Here is a 22600-nt window from a genome sequence, read left to right on the forward strand (position 1 = left end):
TGTAATTTTAGCAGGGCAAAAGTATATATTTAAATATTTCTAAGTCATTTGGTCCCATGTGGAGATTGATCCTTGAGGCAAACTTCACAACCAAGTCTTAGCATCTCCTTTTAAAGAAAAAGAAAATAGCCTTAACTTGATTTCTCCAGGGGATACTCCATTATACTTAGCAGTTTCAACTAACTCCAGAAAATCAATTAAATGACTATGTGGATCTTCACTTGAATCTCCAGTAAAGATACAAGATTGTTGGATCATTTGAATCAGGCCGGTCCTGATTTCAAAGTTGTTGGCTGGCATTGGGGGCTTCCTGACACCAGATTCACAGTTGAAATGGTCTGATCTAGCATAATCCCTTAGGATTCTGTTTGTTGGCCTTGGCGCCACTTCATCAAACTGATCCTCTATTTGGACTAGTGGTGGTACTCCGCGTGGGTTGATATTTTCTACTTCCTCATTCTCCATTCCTTCACAAGTTATTGTTTGAGAAGACGTTTATCATTTCCTGCGCGATCGAAGAGATTTTTCAATTTCAGGATCGTAACTTGCCAACTCTTTTGTAGAAGAGCGGGTCATAAACTATTTGAAATTCATAAAGCAAAGAAAATTAGTTCCTAAAGTAATAATAACAATAAACAAATAATAATAATAATAATAATAATAATAATAATAATAATAATAATAATAATAAACACAAAAAAAAATTGCAAAGCTGATAAACAAAATAGGTGTTAAAGCAAAAAGTATTAGTACAATAATTTTATTATTTATAGATAATAGTAATATTATACCACACTTGAAATAAAATAGATATATAAAAATGACGCAACAAATAAACTGTGACAAGAAAATATAATATTATTCAAAGTAATAGTGTTAATACTCGCGATAGTATCTAAAATTGCAACGATAATATATGTATAGTGTGTGAGACTGTGAAAGTATTGATTATAATATTATTATTATTTTTTGGTTAATAAAATACTAACAATAGTCTAAAGGAAATTAAAAAAAATAGTTGATAGTAGTTATAATGAGAAAGAAAAATAAAACGGTACTATTAATATAACTATGATTGACTAAAACGTTATTATTAATATAAAAGTAATAGTTAAGTACAATTTAGGAAACAAAAAAAAAAAAAATATATTATGATAATAAGTTCTCAAATTAGTAATAAAATATTTAATCTGAAGTAGATGTATGCCAATCCCCGGCAACAACGCCAAAAATTTGACGAGGCCAATGCGTATAAGATTTTGCAACTCGTACTCTGTCAAATTCTAGTATAGTTTATGATATCATCCCACAGAGATTGGAGAATCTAGCTATAAACGTATAATATTCTTACTACTATTTGAGAGAATCAAATTGATAAAGTTTTGTTTGTTGAAAATTTAAATTGCTTAAGTTGAAACAAAATAACTTTCAGAAGATTTATGTTTAGAAAGAGTTGGGAATCATTGAATTCACTCGATAACGTGATAATAATAAAATCTTAGCTTCCACATGTATTTCTCTTAGGAATAACTGCTTATTGCTAATACAATTTTACTTTGCTCACTAAGAAATAATCAATTAATAACACTCCGCGAAATTATGTAAATCAATTGATATATGACTCGTGACGATTAAACTAAAATAATTTTCTTGCCTGAATTGTGCTAAAAGATAGCAAAAATCTCTTGCGACTACTTTTTACTAAAAATTAATAATCTTGCCAACTACAACTCCTCTGTGAGAATTAGAATGGAAGTAAGCAAGATTACAGACTTGGAATGATAGCTTAATAAGAATTAGTCTTACTCTATTATTTTACCCAATAGTTATCATATATTAATTTTATTTCGTAAGAATTACAAAATTGACTTACAACTAACTTTGGAGAATAAATAGATAGAATAAAATTAATATTACAGCACAATATAGAAATATAAGTAGAAATTTTCAGGTCAAGCATGTAGTTAAAATTGAGATTAATATTATAACGATATCGAGCTTCATCAACTATCCCAACAAAAGAGATTACTCCATTATGGACTATTAAATCTCACAAAGAAAAAAATTCTTAAAATACTATCAAAACTCTTAGAAAATTCAAAAACTACAAGAGGAAAGTGAAATAGATAAAGAAAGAAGCAAAGACCAAAGCTAGAGAAAAAGTTGCTAATTTGACACGTCTAATGTCCCTCCTTCAACACAAATATGGCATACTATTTACACAAATCAAATCCCATAAGGTGCCATGTTGCCTCATGCTTCTTTTACCATGTTGCCCCATGCTCTTTTGCCTTGATGCTTCGTGCTCTTTTGCCGAGATGCCTCATGATCACTTTTTATTTTCTTTATTTGCGTTATCATGATATTTTATTTTCTGCAAAATACTATTAGAAAATACAGAGAATTGACATATTTTATATATATATATATATATATATATATAATTATTATTTAAAATAATTTATTTTTAAGTATATAAAATATGAATATTTTATAGTCATCAGTACATTTCCATAAAAGGTAAAAAATCTCTTGATTCGTTGATTGCCGGTTTCTTACTGATACGTGCCGAGATTCCCGCCGCAATATCCGATGGGTCGCGGATATTTCGGTCTTTTGTTAGTTAACTCAATAATATTTCTTCGAGCTCGTTCGAGGCTAAGATCGACACCGGACTCACTGCTCCTCGAAGACAGGCGTTCCGACCTCGGGTTCTAACTCGATGGGACTCGAGGTTGATCTCCAGTCCTTGGTTGCCACGTTCCAAGCCTAATCTACCAAGTTATAGGCGAGCTCGATTTCGACCGTATATAGATAGCCCCCTCATGTTTCAGAGCGTAGATGACGAGAAATGACATGAACTTCCGATCCTGACTTCGATATTTTGTGACAGAAACGACAAAACAGTCGAAACGTCTCGTCAATCAAGTCTTAATGGCATTAAATTCCCGTTAGTTGCCGGTCGTCCACTCCCAGATGTGAACACTCGCTGAGAAACTATAAATACCCCCTCATTAGTTCATTCAAACTTTACTTTCAAACCTTCTGACCTCGTACCTTAGAAATTTCAACACTTCCAAGCATTGATTTTCTACTTACACTAAAATCCATTTATAAGAACTTATGTTCTATTTTTATCCCAAACCATCAATCATACTCTTTTAACTCCCTCTTTTTCCTTCATTTTTCAAAGAAATGGTGAAGACTTCAAAATTCGTTCCCCAAAAAGAAACTCCCTCTCCCTCGCGGCCATCTACCGAGGAAACTGTCTCGTGCACTGCTGTCGAGTAACCGACACCGGAGCCTCCTATGAAAATGTTTATTCCCAGGGGGTGCCCGGTCAATGCCGATTTCAAGGTTGAAAAGCCTTCTTCCTTACCAGGCCGATGTGAGGCAATCTCGAGGTAAATCTGCTCGATCACCGAAGATGTTCTTTCTGAAGTCAAAAACGATTGCAACTCGGCTGACAAACATGTGGTGGTTCCTGAACCTGATGAAGCCATCACCACCCACGTTGAGAGATTTTTAAGTGTTTACACTTATCCCTTCACGTTGGGTCCCTTGGACCAGGTCATCATCGACTTCTGCAAGAGATACGAGGTAACCCTTGGTCAGATTTACCCTTCTTTCTAGATGATCGTAATCCTCCTCCATTTCTTTGTGAGTAAGATCGAGGGGTGCCCTTTCACGATTGACCACCTTATACGTTTATACAGTCCCTGACTCTATCGAGGAGGACTGATCAAGCTCGCCCGTCGGGCAAGTAAAGTTGCGTTCTCGAGTATCGATGAAGATAGAGATCGAGGATGGCTAGGTTGTTTCCTCCGAGTGAGGACCTCATACTTGTTCTCGGTCGAGCACATGTCGTTTCCTGAGAAGTGCAACATGAAACGTAAGTATACAATTTTGCTTTCAAGATTTTATTTATCGCCTTTTTCCTTCTTTCTTATCGGTATTCTATGACGGTGCAGCTGTTGCCCAGATCCCGAATGTAGTTCCCCGACTCAAGGAGTGGGTCGAGGGTATTGTATCGCAAAGGCCTTATTCCGAGCACTTGTGGCGCGAGCTTTCAAAGGGCCTATGGGAGGCCCACTTGCACGGTGAGATCTCTTTCATAAGTGATATTTGGTTTCCTCTTTGCATGATTGAGTCATTACTTATCTTATTTCTTTTTGCAGGTTTACCTAAGGATGTCCAAATGAGACCTCCATCCGGCAATGACGATCTCCCCACCGAGTCACATGCTCCGAAACAGGGTAAAGAGAAGAAAATAAAAAGGGCCCCGAGTTCTCCGAGCTTGGAGAATAAAAAGCCAAAGAGAAGGTTGGTGCGTAAGACCAAGGAAAGCACCAGCGCTCGAGAACCACCTTCGGGTTCTCTCTATCAGCTGAGGGATGAATCCGAAGAAGAACAAGAGGAAGAAACCTTCAATCTGATGACCCGAGTGTCGACACGACTCGAAGGGCAAGGGGCCTCCAAACCAGAAGGAGACAATGCCGATCTTCATCGAGCTAGGGAGGTCGAGGAGCAGGCCGAGAGTGAAGCTTCCCGGGATGTAGGGCAGTGCGCCGAAGGAAGCTCTCGGTGTGATAGAGATCACTGAGTCACCTTCGTTCACTAAGTTCATGTACAATGAGGCTCAGACGGTGAAAGAACGTCCCAATGAGGGAGTCCTCAGAGCGGACGATCCCTTCTGCGGCTTCTTTGATGGAGTAGACTCTACGGCCACGGAGGGTGTCACCGGGTTGGGTGATTTAGAGATACTGAGGAAGATCCCATCTTCGGGAGCAAGCGGACCTTCCTCGAGTCCCAGACTAGTCAATCGATTCCCTGCCCAAGTATGGATCCCGGTCGGAAGCGATTCATCACTTTCTCCCTTTCGGAGGACTGTCGGTTCCTCTCCGCCCCATAGGGGTGGCTAGTTATCTTCGGTGTCTGATTACTGAGGATGGTCAGGCCAAGATGAATAAGGTGGATGCACCATATATGTTCAACGAAGCACAATAGGCATTAAACCGGGTAAATTTAGATATTTCTCAATGGTTCTCAATTTGTACTTAGGCTATTTTGCAGATAACTCTAACATTTTCTCTTTGTGTTTGTAGGCCTCGGTGCTTCACCACGAGACTTTTCTCCGATACCGGGATGAACTGAAATAGATTGAGGCCGAGGTCTGAGGGCTCACTAAGAAGAAAGATTCCTACAAACTTCATAGTGAGCAGCGTGGGGGAGGCTAAGAGCCTCTGAGCTGAGTTGGAGGTGGTTCAGAAGGAGCATGTCGACTTGGTCGAGCAGGTAAAAATATTTGAGCTTAGTGACGGAGAGTTATACTTGGTGACTAACGGTCGGAATCCACAAGTCTAACAAAAAATCGATCAAATCGGTCAACTGCGAGCTGAAATGGATTCTGTGATGGTCGATATCGATGAATAGCGGGGCAAGATGGATCTTCTGGCCTCGTAAAATGAGGCTGCTCGGGCGCAACTGACTTCGACTGAGGTCCAGCTTCCAGCATCAAAGGAAAAGGCCGAGGCACAGGCCAAAAAGGTCGAAGAGCTCCAGTCTCGGCTAAGTTCGGCTTCCTCCGAGCAGAAAATTATGGTCAAGGAACTTGAAACGGCCAAGTCAGTGGCGGTGGTGGTTAAAGCTGATGCCGACAAGATTGTGGCCCAATATAAGGTCGATGCCGAGGCAGCCCAGGATCGCTTAAAAGATATCGTTGAATACGAGAAGCGGCAGTCACGAAGAGAGGCCCTCGAGGAGATCCATGCTCGGGATTTCAATCTATCGGCCGAGATCGAGACCACTAAGGGGCTCGAAGCCGAGCCCAAGAAGTTGGCCTGCCTCGAAGAGTAAGAAGAAGACTTCGAGGGTTCAGATGGAATCGGGGGCGAAAAAGACCAGGCTGTTTAGATGCCTTTGTTAAAACAAAATTTGCTTTTTATTTTTTTGTACTCGTGTACTTTTGTATTTTTGTTAGGTCCATTTGGCCTTTGTAAAGATTGTATATAATATATGAGGCTTGTTTTCCCCTTCGGCAGTTTATATATTCTGTTTTTCTTTGCTTTATTCTTTATGTCTGCAAAGGTCGAAATGCCTTAACATAAAATAGTTAGATCATGCCCGGAGGTTCGAACAGGTCTTGCCTTTGACATTATTTTGTTTAAGGCGTCGTGGGGGTTCGACATGATCAAGAACTTTTTTCCCAAAGTATTATGACTTTTTAGATTGTAGTTTTCCGAGGGTAGCCTTTGGAACCGGTTATGAAATTTTTAAAAGGCCTTATTTCTGTTATGGGTCTCAGACGTCTCCGAGTCATTTTAGTATGGCCATAGCCTTTTTAGTTCAGGTGTCGCCTAATAGGTCTTGTGCCCTCGGGCTTCGATAGCCCGAGCCATATTTGTTTTTTAACGAAAGTCCCCGATTGGGGTGATTGTTTGAACCCGGATAAGGCGTCCCTTGGGCTCGATACCTTTAGGGGATCGTATGTAGGAAATTCCTTCACGAAAAGAAAAAAATTCTAAGGGACAAGATATTTATCCGTAAGGTAGAGACTTTATTCTTGTGCGTATTAGTTATACATGTGTACAAGCTTTGTGTCAAGGCTCGAGCAGTCTATGTGGGCACAGTTTATTTGACCATTTGACCCTTACAGTAAATCCTACCGATCGAGCCGAAACCATTGAATCATAAAGTTTCCTTCCTTGCTAAAGTTGTTATCTGAGGGTGATGCCCCCCAGTATTCGGGGTCGATCGAAGAGAGGCCTCAAATATTATTGTGGTCTTCGATACCGTTTCGTAACCGGCCTTCACTTTTAAGTTGCCACGATTTATTTATTTTCTCGTTAAAAACCTTGCCGGAAAACCTATTTGGACAAAACTAGTTCAAGGGAAAAAGAGTGCAACGCGTCAGGCCTAAAAGGTTGTATCGTTCTTTGATGATTCCCTGCAAGTGTTAGTTCAGAATGTAAATAAATAAAAGGAAATGAATGGGATCGTACCTTAGCAATAGTATCTTTTCAAGTGAGCTATCTTCCAGTTGTTTGGTAGTTGCTCATCGTTCATCGTTCTGAGTTTGTACGATCCTTTACCGGTGATCTCGATAATTTGATAAGGGCCTTCCCAGTTCGGCCCTAACTTCCCTTCGTTCGGTTTTCGGGTGTTTAGTGTAACCTTCCTTAGTACCAATTCCCTGACATTGAAGTATCAAAGATTGGTTCTTCGATTGTAATATCTCTCGATCCGCTGCTTTTGGGCGGCCAACCGGACAAGGGCTGCTTCGCGCCTTTCATCCAATAAATCTAGGTTCGTGTTTATAGCCTCGTCATTCGATTCCTTGGTTGCATATCAGAACTTGAGACTTATATCTCTGACGTTGACCGATATTAGAGCTTCGGCGTCGTAGACTTGTGAGAATGGGGTGGCCCCGGTACTAGACTTCGAGATCATTCGGTATGCCCATAAGACTTCGGGCAGGATTTCCTTCCATCTTCCTTTGGCGTCAGGTAACCTCTTTCTAAGGTTTTGGAATATGGTTTTGTTGGTCGATTATGCTTGCCCGTTCCCACTAGGGTGGTAGGGTGTCGATAGGATCCTTTTGATCTTATGATCTTTGAGAAACTTGCTTATCTTGTTGCCGATGAATTGTTTCTGTTGTCGCACAGGATCTCGGCCAGCATTCTGAATAGGCATATGATATGATCCCAAATGAAGTTGATGACTTCTTTCTTCCTGACCTTTTTGTATGCATGGGCTTACACCCACTTAGAAACAGTCATAAGCAATATAAATTGAGCCTTACCGGATGCCCATGGAAGGGGACCAACAATATCCATTCCCCACTTCATGAACGGCCATGGTGACAAAACCGAATGCATCAGCTCCTAGGGTTGATGAATCATCGGAGCGTATCTTTGACATTCATCACATTTTCGTACGAACTCCTTTGCGTCCTTTTCCATATCGATCCAGTAATAGCCGGCTCTGATAACTTTTCAAACCAATGATTCGGCGCCTGAATGATTTCCACATGTGCCTTCGTGGATTTCCCTCAAAACATACTCGGTGTCCCCTGGTCCTAGACAAATCATGAGTGGGCCATCGAATGTCCTTCTGAATAGGGTTCTGTCTTCGTATAAGCTAAATTGGGTTGCCTTTGTACGTAGGGCCCTCAATTCCTTTAGATCCGACGGCAGTTTTCCAGTCTTCAGGTATTTTATATATTTATTTCTCCAGTTCCAAGTTAAGCTCATTAAGTTTATCTCAGCATGACCTTCTTCAACTACCGATCTCATAAGTTGTACGACTGCCCCCGAAGTGAACTCGTCGTCCTCGACCGATGACCCTAGGTTAGCGAGGGCATCGGCCTCACTGGTTTGATCCCGAGGTACGTGTTGCAAAGTCCATTCTTTGAATAGGTGTAATGTTACCTGCAATTTATCCTGATATCTTTGCATTCGTTCTTCTCTGACCTCGAACGTCCCATTAACTTGGTTTACCACAAGGAGGGAGTCGCACTTAGCTTTAATTACCACTGCCCCCAAGCTTTTGGTTAGTTCGAGACCTGCAATCATGGACTTATATTCGGCCTCATTGTTAGTCAATTTCACATTGCATGTTGGTGGCTTCAATACGATGCCAAGTCCGAACCCTTTTGCGTTCGAGGCACCGTCCGTAAAGAGGGTCCAGATCCCCGAGAAAGTCCCTGAGTTGATTAATAACTTTCTTTCGACCTCGGGTATTAGGGCCAGCGTAAAGTCGGCTACAAAGTCCGCCAAAATTTGAGACTTAATGGCGGTTCGGGGTCGATATTCAATATCGTACCCACTGATTTCTACGGCCCATTTGGCCAACCAGCCTAAGAGCTCGGGCTTATACATAACATTCCTTAATGGGTAAGTAGTCACGACACATATGGGGTGACACTCGAAGTATGGTTTTAGCTTTCTAGAGGCACTTAGCAAGCAAGCGCCAGCTTTTCTAGGTGAGGATACCTAGTTTCGACCTCACCTAGGGTCCTGCTAACATAGTAAAGTGGAAATTGTGTACCTTGATCTTCTCGGACCAGGACTCCACTTATCGCTATCTACGATAACGCCAAGTACAAGTATAGTTGTTCGTCTATATTCGGCGTATGGAGCAACGGTGGGCTTGATAGATACCGCTTGAGTTCCTCCAAGGCCCGTTGGCACTCCGGGGTCCATGAGAAATTATTCTTCTTCTTCAATAGCGTGAAGAACTAGTGTCTTTTGTCGGAGGACCTCGAGATGAATCGCCCAAGGGCGGCAATGCGCCTGGTTAATCTTTGCACAACTTTCATGTTGTCCAAAACTATGATATCTTCGATGGCTTTGATCTTGTCGGCGTTGATCTCGATTCCCCGGTTGGATACCATGAATCTGAGGAATTTACCTGACCCAACTCCAAACGCATATTTCTCCGGGTTCAGCTTCATATTGTATTTCTTCAATATGATGAAGGTTTCCTGCAAATGTTTTAAATGGTCCTTTGCTCGCAGGGACTTAACCAACATATCTTCAATATAAACCTCCATTGATTTTCCTATTTGTTCCTCGAACATCCGATTTACTAGGTGTTGTTAAGTGGCACCGGTATTTTTTAACTCGAATGGCATCATGTTATAGCAGTAGGTGTCGTATTTAGTGATGAAAGAGGTTTTTTCCTGGTCACCCGGGTCCATCCGTATTTGGTTGTACCCGGAATAGACATCAAAAAAATTGAGGATCTTGTGGTCGGTCATGGCATCGATCATGCGATCGATATTGGGTAAAGAGAAAGTCCTTGGGACATGCCCTATTCACATTCTTATAGTCTACACACATTCTTAATTTATTCCCTTTTTTAGGGACTACCACTACGTTCGTTAACCAATCCGGGTATTTAACCTCCCGAATAGAACCTATTTTAAGGAGTTTAGATATCTCATCCTTGATGAAAACATGTTTGATCTTGGACTGGGGTCTCCTCTTCTGCTTCACTGGATGGGATTTCGGGTCCAGGCTTAGCTTATGAGTGGTTATCTCCGGCAGGATCCCTGTCATATCAAGGTGGGACCAAGCGAAACAATCTATGTTAGCTATAAGAAACTGAATGAGTTTTTTCCTGAGCTCAGGGTTTAACCTTGTGCCCAGGTATACCTTTCGATCGGGTAGGTGCTCAACCAATATGACATGTTCCAGCTCCTCGACCGTCAATTTAGTGGCGTCGGAATCATCGGGGGCTATAAAAGACATGGGTACCCCGTAGTCATAATCATCGTCTTCATCAATTCCCTATTTCTCCGGTTGGGTCGGAACTAGTGTCGGTAATTGCTATTTAGTTTTTGGCTTTGTGACCTCTTTGGCCCCTTTGTCATTGGCTATTCTCTGTAGATTATTTTAATTCTGCCTGGTGTTGGGAATTTTAACACTTGGTGCAGAGTTGAGGGTATTGCCCTCATGTTGTGGATCCATGGCCTTTCGAACAAAGCGTTGTATCTCATGTCTCCTTCGATTACATAAAATTTAGCTTCCTGGATGATCCCGGCAGTGTTCACCGGTAACGTTATCTCACCCTTAGTGGTTTCACATGCCATGTTGAATCCGTTTAGAACTCGGACTGGAGGCACGATTTGATCTTGTAGACCGAGCTGATCCACGACCCTCGATCGGATGATGTTGGCCGAGCTACCTAGATCAATTAACACACGTTTAACTCGAATTTTATTTATGAGTACATATATTACCAGTGAATCATTGTGGGGCTGCACGATCCCTTCCGCGTCCTCATCGTTGAAAGACAAGATTCCTTCCGGTATGTAATCTCGAGTTCGTTTCTCCCTCATGATGGACACTTTGGTGCGTTTTAACATCGGCCTCTGAGGGACATCGACCCCACCAATTATCATGTTAATGACATGATGAGGTTCTTCTTGTTTGGTCTGTTTGTTAGAATCTCTATTCCTCAAATGATTCTTGGCTCGGTCGCTCTGGAATTCTCGAAGATGCCCGATGTTGAATAGTCGGGCTACTTCCTCTCTCAAATGTCGGCAATCCTCCGTTTTGTAGTTGTGAGTGCCGTGATATTTACATATCTGGTTAGGATCAATTTGTGTTGGATCGAATTGTAGAGGTCGAGGCCATTTGGTATCTTTGATGCGTCTGATAGCTGATACAATGGTAGCAGCATTGACATTAAAGTTGTATTCTGATAACCTCGGTTCTTCTTTAGGCCCGATAGGCCTATCGAAGTTGTTTTTTTTCTCATGAGTCCTCGGTTGCTCTGAGCTCTATCACTTCTCCTAGAGTTCTGCCCATACCCACTTCTTCTTCGATCTCCATTATATGGCTGGTACCGATCCCTGTTTGGTCTCGGTTCATGATTGATGTCTCTCTTAACTCTGTCGATGTTTCTGACGGGATAAATAGACCCCGAAGGGGCCCCGAGTTGATCATCTTCCACTCTGATCTTCGATTGATACTGATTATGCACGTCAACCCAGGTAACAACCGAATATTCTATCAGGTTTTGTTTCAACTGTTGTGAAGCCACCGAGCTTCAAATATTGAGCCCTTGGGTGAAAGCATGAATGGCCCAATCATCAGCAACATGTGGCAGGTCCATTCGTTCTATTTAAAACCGGGACACGAACTCTCTGTGCATCTCGTTATCCTTCTGCTTTACTTTGAAAATGTCTGATTTTCTGGTCTCGGTCTTGATGGCCCTGGCGTGTGCTTTCACGAAAGAATTCGCAAGCATAGCAAATGAATCAATAGATTTAGGAGATAAGTTGTGATACCATATCATAGCCCCTTCTGGCAGGGTCTTTCCGAACTTCTTCAATAGGACAACCTTGATCTCATCATCCTCCAAGCCATTCCCTTTGATGGCACATGTGTAAGAGGTTACATGCTCATTTGGGTCGATCATTCTGTTATACTTAGCAATCTCAAGCATGCAAAATTTCTTAGGGATCGGCTTCGAAGCCGCGCTCGGAGGGAAAGGTTTTTGCACGAACTTCTTGGAATCCAGGACTTTCAGTATTGGCGGTGCTCCTCGGATTTGGTCTACCCTGGAATTGTAGGTTTCCACCTTTTTGTCGTTAGCTTCGATTTTCTTCTCCCCTGATTCTATCCGTTTTGTTAGCTCCTCGAGCATCTTTATGATCTCGGGGTTAGCCCCCGATTCATGTTCACTTGACCTTTCTGTGACTGGTTCATCCCTGCGGGTGACTTCCCGGGGTAGATTGGGTTCGACCCTACTCGGTGCACGACTTTGGTTCTGTAACTGAGTTATCGCCGTTTGTTGAGCATGCAGCATTTCGAAGATCATCCGCAAACTGATCCCAACTCCTCCAATGTTTTGTGTGTTTTGAGTTGCCGATCGGGCTCCACCGTGGACGTTATTCTTGGGGTCGATAGGCAAGTTTGCGTCGATAGCCACATGTGAACTAGCGTCAATCGGGTCTGCGACCGGAATTTCGATAGGATTAACGGGCGGTACCTCATTTCTAGGCACTATGTTGTTATTTTCACCGTGATGGCCGGACTCTTTGTCAACATGTATGGGTGCTGATTGAGAATTCGATATTTTGAGTTTTAACCTGAAATTAAAGAGACTTCAAAGAACAAGTGTAAAGTAGTATGTTATGGAGATTTGTATCGAACAACCACTATTATCCTTAGCCCTACGGTGGGCGCCAAACTGTTTACCCTCAAAATCAGATAACAATTAAATTTGTAAATGGTTTTAAGGATACGTGATTTAACTTGATACAAAATGATAAATCAGTTTGCAATTGAAATAATTAATGAAAAAGTAAATGCAAACCACACGAGTTGAGTGGTCTTAGCCTTTAGCCACCCTCGAGCCAAAAGTGCCTTGATCGATATTAGAACAGAACAACAAAAGAATAAGAAGAACTTAAAGAGAATAACAATATATTGTTTTGGGATGCGCGTGACAATGTGTTGAATGAATTATCAGATACCCTTTTTATAGTAAAAGAGTCCTACTCTAGGTACATTTCCATAAAAGGTAAAAATCTCCTGATTCGCTGATTGTCGGTTCCTTACTAATACGTGCCGAGATTGCCGCCGCAATATCCGATCGGTCACGGATATTTTGGTTTTCTGTTAGTTAACTCAACAATGTTTCTCCGAGCTCGTTCAAGGCTAAGGTCGATACCGGACTCACTGCTCCTCGAACGCAGACATTCCGATCTCGGGTTCTAACTCGGTGGGACTCGAGGTTGATCTTCAGTCATTGGTTGTCACGTTCCAAGCCTAATCTACCAAGTTGTAGGCGAGCTCGATTTTGACCTTATACGATATAAAATAAGTGTTTCAGTTTTACTAGATAAATTTTTATTTTCATTTTTAATCCTAACTTTCTTAAAGGACTTCGGACTACTATCTTTGGAGACAAGCACTTTTGTCTTTTGGTTTTATCCCGAAATTAGTTATTCCTATCTTTTCACTGTGATATAGCTAATCTCGAATACTACTTATATTGAAAATAAAAATTCAACCAATTATGAAAATAAATAATTCCAAATTTTATCCCAGAATTATTACCCCCTTATCTCATGAACCAAAAGACTCCTTACATTATTTGAAAAGGCATACTTTTATGTGGTTATTTATGTCTTTGATGAGTAAATTAATGAGATCATTCTTTGCATTATAGGCATTATTCTTTGCAAAATTCGGAGTGTTGTTGTATTAGCATAGGTTACCGTGTGATCTTCCCCGTTTAAAATTGCAAATAACGGCGCTCGCGTTAGGTGATCCTACGTTTAACTAAAAACTTTTAAGATATGGTGTCTCAAGAACATTAGAAAAGAAAGCTCCTGGAGTTTTAACTCATCACCTCAATAGCATAGATCATTTAGTTTGATTAATAACTAATCCTGGTACTAGCGATTTCATAATTTACACAAAAAATGAGTATTTAGAAAAAAAATAAAACGCCTGTCCAAAATCATCTGTCCTATCAGCATCTCTACCCTTTCATGTAACTCAGGTGAAGTCTGCTCCCTTGTAATCATCACCGTACGTAAGAATTTAAGGCAAGTGAGACAGCTGATTGAATAACTTATCGTGATTCAATACGTGGAATTATTAACTACAGCAACAGCAACTAAGTTTGGTTGATTGCTTTGCACAAAATATGATCTTTCTCATCTAGCAACTGAAGAATAGACACTGACAGGGCAGGGGTCGGCTGCTTCTTTCTAACAACCTAAGGTACACTTGCGGATGAATAAATAACAGTACGAGCTTCTTTTTCTAAACAAGGAAATCTGCATCCGTAAGTTCTAGCACTTTGTGCAAGCCAATTGGTTTTACACCAGGCCTGAACGCGTTTTCTTCAATGTACCTATGACATAATTTAACATGTTAGTATTTGCACAAAGCAAAAAATTGCGCAGTAGCAAAGAATGCTCACATTTCTTTTAAGAAAGGGTGCTTGTAGAAGGCGTCGGGGATTCTCCCAGAAAATTGATTGTGATCGAGATACCTGAAATCAGATTCAGCTTCAGACATGTTCGACAAGATGTCCAGTCATTCACATGCAGACATCAATATCAAATGCATGCAGAACTATGTTTTCTTTTTACTTCTTTTGAACAAGATCTAACAGGTATACAATCAAGAAGAGCAAAGGCATGATCTATACCACCAGAATTGTCAATGGAAGATCAAAAAATTAATAAAAGGAAGAGAAAAAAAACACGTGCACACACAACTGCAAGGACCATTTGGGCTTTAAGGCAAGGCGTAATTCAAGTACTCTCTTTACTGAATAGGTGCAAACAAGAAACATATAATTATAGATACTGCATGAAAAAAGAACTATAAACACAAACAACAATTTTATGGGTAGAGGAACAGAAAAAGATAAAGCAAAATACATGTCATTGGTTAAAAACAATCTTAAATTTCAGATTCAAAAATCAAACATACAGCTTTAAAATTCTAATTCAGACTTAGTGGCTAGCTCTCTGACATTAAATTTACAGTTTTGTATTCCTAATCACTAATATATTCATCAGTAATGCCTTGTAAAAAGTTAATATATTGTTTTGCTATTTAAAGAATATATATTGTGTAATGCAACCCTTTCCAGAAGATACACATGGGCCTCACAAATTAACCTAATATTTTTAGAAAAGCAGTTGGTTGGCTGGTTTTGCGAGCACATTCCTTACCACCTTCATTGGAGCATCTTGTGCGGAGCCTCAGTTCATGGCTCAAGGATCAATTTGACAACACTAATGAAACTAGGCCCAAGTTTAAGTTTGTATGCTTTAGTTGTTTATAAGAAAGGATCTTACACAGTGTCGAACATTTCAGATCCAGAAGACTGGAAGATTAAACATTCAGTAGACTAGCCAACCAAAAAGCTCTATCACCAACAGTTTGAAGGAAAACGTTGTGATAAAAGGTTTTCCATCCGGAAACATATGGTTAAGCTTCAAAGACAAAGGTTTTCCCTTTCTAGTATACCCTTTCCATTGGAGAGAGGAACTGGGGGAGAAGAGAGAAAGAGAGTTAATCTTAGACATCTAACATATAATTGCAGCAGCAATCACACAATGTATTGCCCCAATAAAGGCCCAGACACAGAAGGTGGGGTCAACAAAATGTGTTGCAAGCTATAAACGTTAAGTCGAATTTACAACAAGTAACATACCTAAGCAACCTGATGCATGGGCAAAAAGAGAAAGTCATAGGATTGCATGGGCAAAAAGAGAAAGTCATAGGATTGCATTTGACTTAATGGCAACAAACAATATATAAGTGTGGTGATGCATGGAGATGTATAAAAAGTCAAAGTACCACACCTGATGTTTTGTAAAACAAATCAGAGCTGGACAACAGGAGTTCTGCTGTCCAACATGACATATCTTGAACACCAAAGGATACCTATCTCACACAAGTACACTGTCTTTTAACATTCTTTGACCACCAAAATGCAGGTCCTTCCCATATTCTCCAAGCCTCTAACTACTATAAATCAATGAGTTGTAATTTGGGGGTTGAAGGGGAATGTAAAAGAGCATGGGTTTCGGAAGAAAGAAATAAATGGGTAGGAAATGCAATTGTTATTGACAATCAAGTGCAAGGACGGCTATGCCTATACATTTGCATGTTTGAATGTTCATCTTTTTTCTAAATTATACACTAATCAAGTTTTTTTAACATGTTATACCAATATAATGATTTTACTATTTTTACAGACAATATATCTATAATTACAGTTTAACATGTTACCAGTGCGTCTCTGTAATGTGTGTTGCTGCTATATAGCTCAAGCAAAATCTTGAGTATATGAGAAGTCTTGCTATTGTGGTTTGTCTTTTTGGTGCTAAAATTAGAACCTACAAGAATGAGAACACTCTTACATCCAAATTCTTCAGCCAGTTGCTATAAAAACTACTTGTCCGAGGAAATCATCAAGGAAAAGGTCCAATAAGGTCACCCAACAAGCTCCAAGTGCATCTATTAACGTTTTTTTGTCAACTATCACAGCATCCATAAGTTGAACAATCCTCAAAACTTATCTCCTTAAGAAAGAAAGACCTTGCAAGACCACATTTGCCAACTAACCTCAGGTTTATCTACTAATGCGTTTGTCAAAGCATACTTAAATTGAACAATTCTAAAAGTTCAGCTCTTCACGAAAGACCCTTGAAAGATTGCAATCATTAGATAATCACTGGGACATCACATCCAGTATACTCAATGAGTAGATTAAAGCATAGAGGAAGACTTACAAGTAAGTTAACTTAGGAATATGAGCAATGCTATATGGTATAACTCCTGTCATCTTGTTGTAAGATAGATATCTGCAATAACCGGAGGAATCAAATTAAGCATGACCATATTTATTACTACTACAGGATAAAATAAGCTGTGATTTGTCCAGAGACAAGCACCAATCATGGAGAAACTTTATTCTCGAAACTTACAAGATCTCCAAGTTCGTCAAGTTTGCAAGCTGTGCTGGAATGCCTCCAGTAAGATAATTATTATTTAAGTAACTGCAAGTTACAGCGCGTGTAAAATCCTCGGATTAGGATATAATCCATAACATTAGCAGCAGGATACTCATAAGCGGTTTGACATTTAAACAAGAAGAATCAACTTACAGGTTGCGGAGAACTGGAAAGCATCCTTCAATACGTATGAGTTCTCTTATAGTTCCAACCAAACGATTGTTACCAACATCCCTGCAATTGCATTAGATCACAGTGGTATCCATGTAACACAGGTTCCATATGCTAAAGTACAGAAGAAGTTAACAAGGTGTCTTACAGGTGCCGAAGATGCTGTAAGGTACCCAATTCAGGTGGAATTCGCCCAGTAAAATGATTTTCATGCAGATGGAGATAACGAAGTTCAGGAAGATTAGCAAGCTCCTTAGGAATTTCGCCTTTGAAATTATTAAAACTTAGGTAGCTGAAAAAGATGCATATTAGTTAATAGTCAACAACAGCAAAATAGATCTGCAAATAGCACAGCTAGAGAAGCTCAAAAGTACTCACAGATGTGTTAGCTGCTTTAGTTCACCTATTTCAGGTGGAATGACATCTTGCAGTTTATTCCACCTTACATTTCTGCGAAATAGAATCAAGACAAGGGACTCATCAACAGTGCAACATTATCACACACTGGGAAACTAGAACATACCAAATAGTTTCACCAAATCTTGGGCAAGAAAGCAATAGAAGTAAATAACAGACTCCAAAACATTCTTGGACAAAGTGGAGGTTCCTGTGGAGAAAAGAAAAACCTAAAGGTAGGATAGATGGCAACAGAAAGTAGATGTTCAGATATACATTTAATACGATTCTAAGAAGTAAAAAAGGCCTTCTTAGTTAAGTGCTATTTCCTTGGTAATAAACCCACTCCATATATTCTCTCAGTTGAGAATATATTCTGATACAAATTATATCAGGCAGGCTCCCTCCCACCCCCTTTTTTAGACTAATCAGGCAGACTTTTCCTTGCCAAGATAAGAGCATTTCATCTTGATGCAAATGCCATGTATGTAACACTTTGTAGAACACAGTTGAATTGTATTAACATCACCTAGCAAGATTTCAATGGATAAACATATGTTGATCTAGAGACCGGAGAATCAGGCTATTGAGAGACAGAGCATAACTCTAAACATTAATATCAGTGCATAAAAGCTACCAAATATAGATACTTCAATAGGAATATACGAGTAAGTAAGAGATGGTACAATATTTTAAGACGCTTCAAACGCCCAATTTGAGGAGGAAGAGGACCGGTCAGCTTGTTATTATGCAGATCCCTGCCATAAAAAAGAATTTTACACATTAATAAATTTATAATGAAAATTAAACGATCCAAAAGTACAGACGCAATGTCCACTAACTATTGCCTTAAATAGTATCAAAAGTTGAACAATGGTTTTTTCGTGTTGTCAAAGATTTGAACATTGAAAATAGATGGCAAGTGCCTGATCGAATTGATAAGGTCATGTAGGAACAAGGTTCAAGTTAGAAAGAGATAGACTAGAAACGACATTTGTTATGTCAATGACACCAAAGGGATATTAAATGAATGGAATTGGGATATGGATGGAATATAATGAAATAGAGCCACTTTGAGGTTCCCTCTGAAATGAGGCATGTAAGGGAGCCACTACGAAGAAGTTCTGGGAGTTACGAAGGAAGCTTCGAGCTCATATTGGTCATGGGTTGGGAACGGGAATTGAACTCTATGAGATCGAATCTCGTGTTGCTCCTCAGTAGCTCAGTGGTAGAGCGGTCGGCTGTTAACCAATTGGTCGTAGGTTCGAATCCTACTTGGGGAGATTTGATTGAGAATAAAGGGGCTCGCTTTGCCCGTTAAAAGGAGGTAACCCGTTCCCTTTCTTTGTTTCTAAATTGGAAAAACTATCAATGAGCATAATAGTTAATAACCAAGCTAAACATTTTTTGTAGTTGGTTTAATGAGCAATTATAACTAGAGGATATAAAAACATCCAAATTGTTTAGGGCAACTTCTCAGTTTGGATGAGGTTAAAAAATCTTTACAAAGTAGCTAAAGCTTTGTAGAAGCTAGATTCTAGTACAGAGCCAAAGAGAAGTATCTTACAATTTAGTAAGATCCAATAAGTTAGTGACAGCAGTAGGAAATGGGCCAACAATTGAAACAGCATAAACCTCCCTGCAAGTAGTAAAACAGAAAAGAAAATTGTGAAAGAGTGGGGAAAAAAGGATATTTCAATTCTGTGAGTAACTTCATATAGACTTGAACCTTAGAAAAGATTTTTTTTTTTTATTATGTCATACAAGAGCTACATAGAAACTACTTAAAAATGGAGAGGCAACACTTACAATTCGGTAACTACTCTATAATCACCCTGTGTGGAACATGTAACACCAGACCATGGAGGTAAATCACCATCTCCACAAGGATCATCTCCAACCCATGCATACACCACTCTCCATCCAAGAGATGCCTTAATTTCATTCAAAGCTTTCACTACAGTCATATTTCAGAAGTTCAAATTAGTCCACTCTAAAAATGTACAGCCAGGTACTACAACAACTCCTTGGTTTTTTCATGAATGCAATCAATGGCCTTATTCAAACTGTTTAAATCCTTTTGATGAAAACACTAACAGAGAAAGAGTGATTCCCATTGGAACCATGTGGAGTTCGCAACAGAACTAAGGGCAGAGCACAAAGCTTTTAACCTTGTGGTCATGGGCTCAAGCCCCAGAATAGGCGTTCTTATTCGATGGCAAGCATAAGAATGTTCCAGATTGACTATACACTTATAGTACAATTTAATTAACTAATATGTAATCATGTAGTTGTATCTAATTGACATTTATTGAATTATTAATTGGCCCTCACTTTTGAAAACAGCTATGCTTACCTGTATAACTAGAAAATTCAAAATTTTACGAGTAAATACGGAAAAAAAAAAAAAAAAGATTATCGCTAGTGACGCTCCAAGGGAATTCATTTAGTTTATTAGAAATAATAGATGATACATTTTACTTATCATGATTATACGCCAGATGAATAGCTATTTCTCAACAAATTAACTAACTGCAAAGCTTAAATTATTAAACCAATCATATAGTCATTCAGAAAAAGGAAATTAAAGTAAGAAAAGATGAAAACACAATAAGTTGCAATGAGAAACCACATACAATCTTTCACTCAAACTAGATAAACTTGCACTTGGAAACTGCCTAAAATCTACAAATCCAATTATTTACCCTAAAATTGTAAAAATGCACTTAGAAACTGTAGATAATGCATAAAATCCAACTGTTTTCGCTCAAACCATAAAGTTGCACTTGGAATTTCATTTAATCTATAGAATCCAATCATCTCCACTGAGCTATACATCCACACATAGAAACTCCAAATTCTATAAAAATCCAATTATTTCGACTCAAACTATAAACTTGCACGTTGAAACTGGATAAAATCTATAAAAGTCGATTACTTCAACTCATACTATAAACTTGCTTTAGAAACTACACAAAATAGACAAAATTCAATTACTTTCACTCAAACTATAAAATTTCATAAAACCTACAAAAGTTCAACTATTTTAGATAAAACTATAAGACTTCACTAGAAACTGCATATATTCTATCAAATCCAGCGATTTTTACTCAAATTAGCTGATATTGTCACCTAAAAGCTAAGAAATTAGGCGTAAAAGGAAATGGATAGCTGAAACTGAAACTACAAAATTTCACAAGAAACTGCACGTAACCTATAAAATCCAACTATTTTTACTCAAATTAACTGATCTTCTCACCTAAAAGCTGAGAAATTAGGCTTAAAAGAAAATGGATCGAAATGATGGGGGGAAAGTAGAGTTACCGTCACGCTTGAGGGTTTTACACTGAACGACAACGCTCTGGATCAAGGATAACGAGAAGATCAGGAGAATTACTGAAGGTAGATGACCAATGCGAGCCATTTTGAATAGGTAATCGATCACCTTCGGCCAAGTCGAATTTGAATCCTCAGAATCCGCAAGAGCTATACGTACATTATTATTATTATGTAGAGTATAGAGAGGTTGAGAGAGATCAAGGAAAAGATCTGTGTGTGAAACGAGAGAGAGATAAAATGAATCTTCAGTTTGGGATTTTCCTCAAATAGTTTTTAGAACAACGCGCAAAATAGCCTGCGCTGCGCGTCGGTGAATTTCCGCCCTCCTTTTTAACAAAAATAAAAAGAATTAAACAAACGCTATTCTCTTAGAAAAAATATTTACCTGAAAATTATTTGTGTTTGCCCGTTTTGGTGCCATAGCATTTGCGTAGCTGATATTCTAATAGTAGCAATTAGCATCACGGATTTCTAATAACGCTATTCGAAAAATGCAAGTCTGCACTAGATTCAACATCTATACATAAAAAATATTTTTATTTTACTTGCAAAAAAGAGAATTTAACTGCACCCTTTAAGTCAATGGACAAGTTAATAGAAAGTATCTTAAAAAATGTATACTACTAAGTACTTGTTAATTTAATAAAGAATTAATAGAGAACAAACAATTTATTTGATAATAGAGAACAAACAATTTATTTGATTACTTTATGATGTATATCTTTTGATTTTGTATAGATTATGTTATATTTTTGCACATTATATTAAATAATAAAATAACAACTAAGATTTATTAAAATAATATGATATATTAAATCATAATTTTATAAGATTAATATTTTGTCAAATTATCCGCATATCGCGCGGATTCTAACGGGTTCTAACACTAGTTAATATGAATGAGATAAACGATTCACGATGAAGTTGGATTAATATCATGGCAAAAATAGATGTTAAAGAAATTTTTTGCTATCAAATTTTCTTTAGGTGTACCTCAACCTTTATACCTTAGAATTGCGACCCAAAGATTTAAAAGGGCCTAGAACAACTATGTTGTTTTATGAGGAGACTACGCAACCTGAGGCACAAACTAATTACCGGTTTTTGCTCATTTAAAAATTATTTATAATTTTTACTTATTTGATCCAAATCTATTTTCCGACTACCCATTCCTCTTTCTCCCTTGAATTTGTTTTACTCAACATACCAAACGGTGCATTTTTCCTTTTAATAAAACACCCTAGCTTTCTCTTTGTGAAAAAGTATGAAATCAATTCAATAATCCAATAAACTACCTTCGCTCATGTTGCAGTATATATTTGCCTTTGCATTTGAAGTGCAGAATATTAAGACATCCAACTTCATTTTTGCAAGCTTAATTAGTAGCTATTACAATTTGATAACTAAATAATTTGGTCTTTCTTTATTGTAAGTAGCACATACAATTACTTAATATATTAAAGTTCTCAGATGTAATTTTTGTGTGTGTACGAAGACCCACCATTGTTGAGCTTGAAGCCCATGAATAGTATACAATATACCATAATTGTATAATCTTGAATGAAGAACACAAGATATTATTTTGATATATTGTATAGTATTTTAGTATATAATATATAATTTAAAAGTATATAATTTACTGATATTATTTCAGTTTAATAATTAAATTAAAAAATCTTTTTAAAATTCTTT

General features: G+C 38.6%; 1 protein-coding gene and 1 non-coding gene across 2 annotated transcripts; one reads left to right on the forward strand and one right to left on the reverse strand.

The window, feature by feature from the left end:
• Positions 1–14085: 14085 nt before the first annotated feature.
• LOC104101339 (probable leucine-rich repeat receptor-like protein kinase At1g35710) lies at positions 14086–21210 on the reverse strand. The gene is made up of 11 exons (XM_009608777.4): positions 20894–21210; positions 19379–19526; positions 19137–19208; positions 18256–18327; positions 17552–17623; positions 17322–17465; positions 17156–17236; positions 16976–17047; positions 16781–16852; positions 14449–14520; positions 14086–14379 (listed from the first exon to the last, which is right to left on the reverse strand). Exons 1-11 carry the CDS (start codon positions 20991–20993, stop codon positions 14289–14291), a joined length of 996 nt encoding a protein of 331 aa, XP_009607072.1. The 5' UTR covers positions 20994–21210; the 3' UTR covers positions 14086–14288.
• On the forward strand, positions 18781–18852 carry TRNAN-GUU (transfer RNA asparagine (anticodon GUU)). Its single transcript has one exon. It is a non-coding gene; the product is annotated as a tRNA-Asn (tRNA).
• Positions 21211–22600: the final 1390 nt, after the last annotated feature.

This window comes from Nicotiana tomentosiformis, chromosome 11 (assembly GCF_000390325.3).
Source record: "Nicotiana tomentosiformis chromosome 11, ASM39032v3, whole genome shotgun sequence".
NCBI lineage: Eukaryota > Viridiplantae > Streptophyta > Magnoliopsida > Solanales > Solanaceae > Nicotiana > Nicotiana tomentosiformis.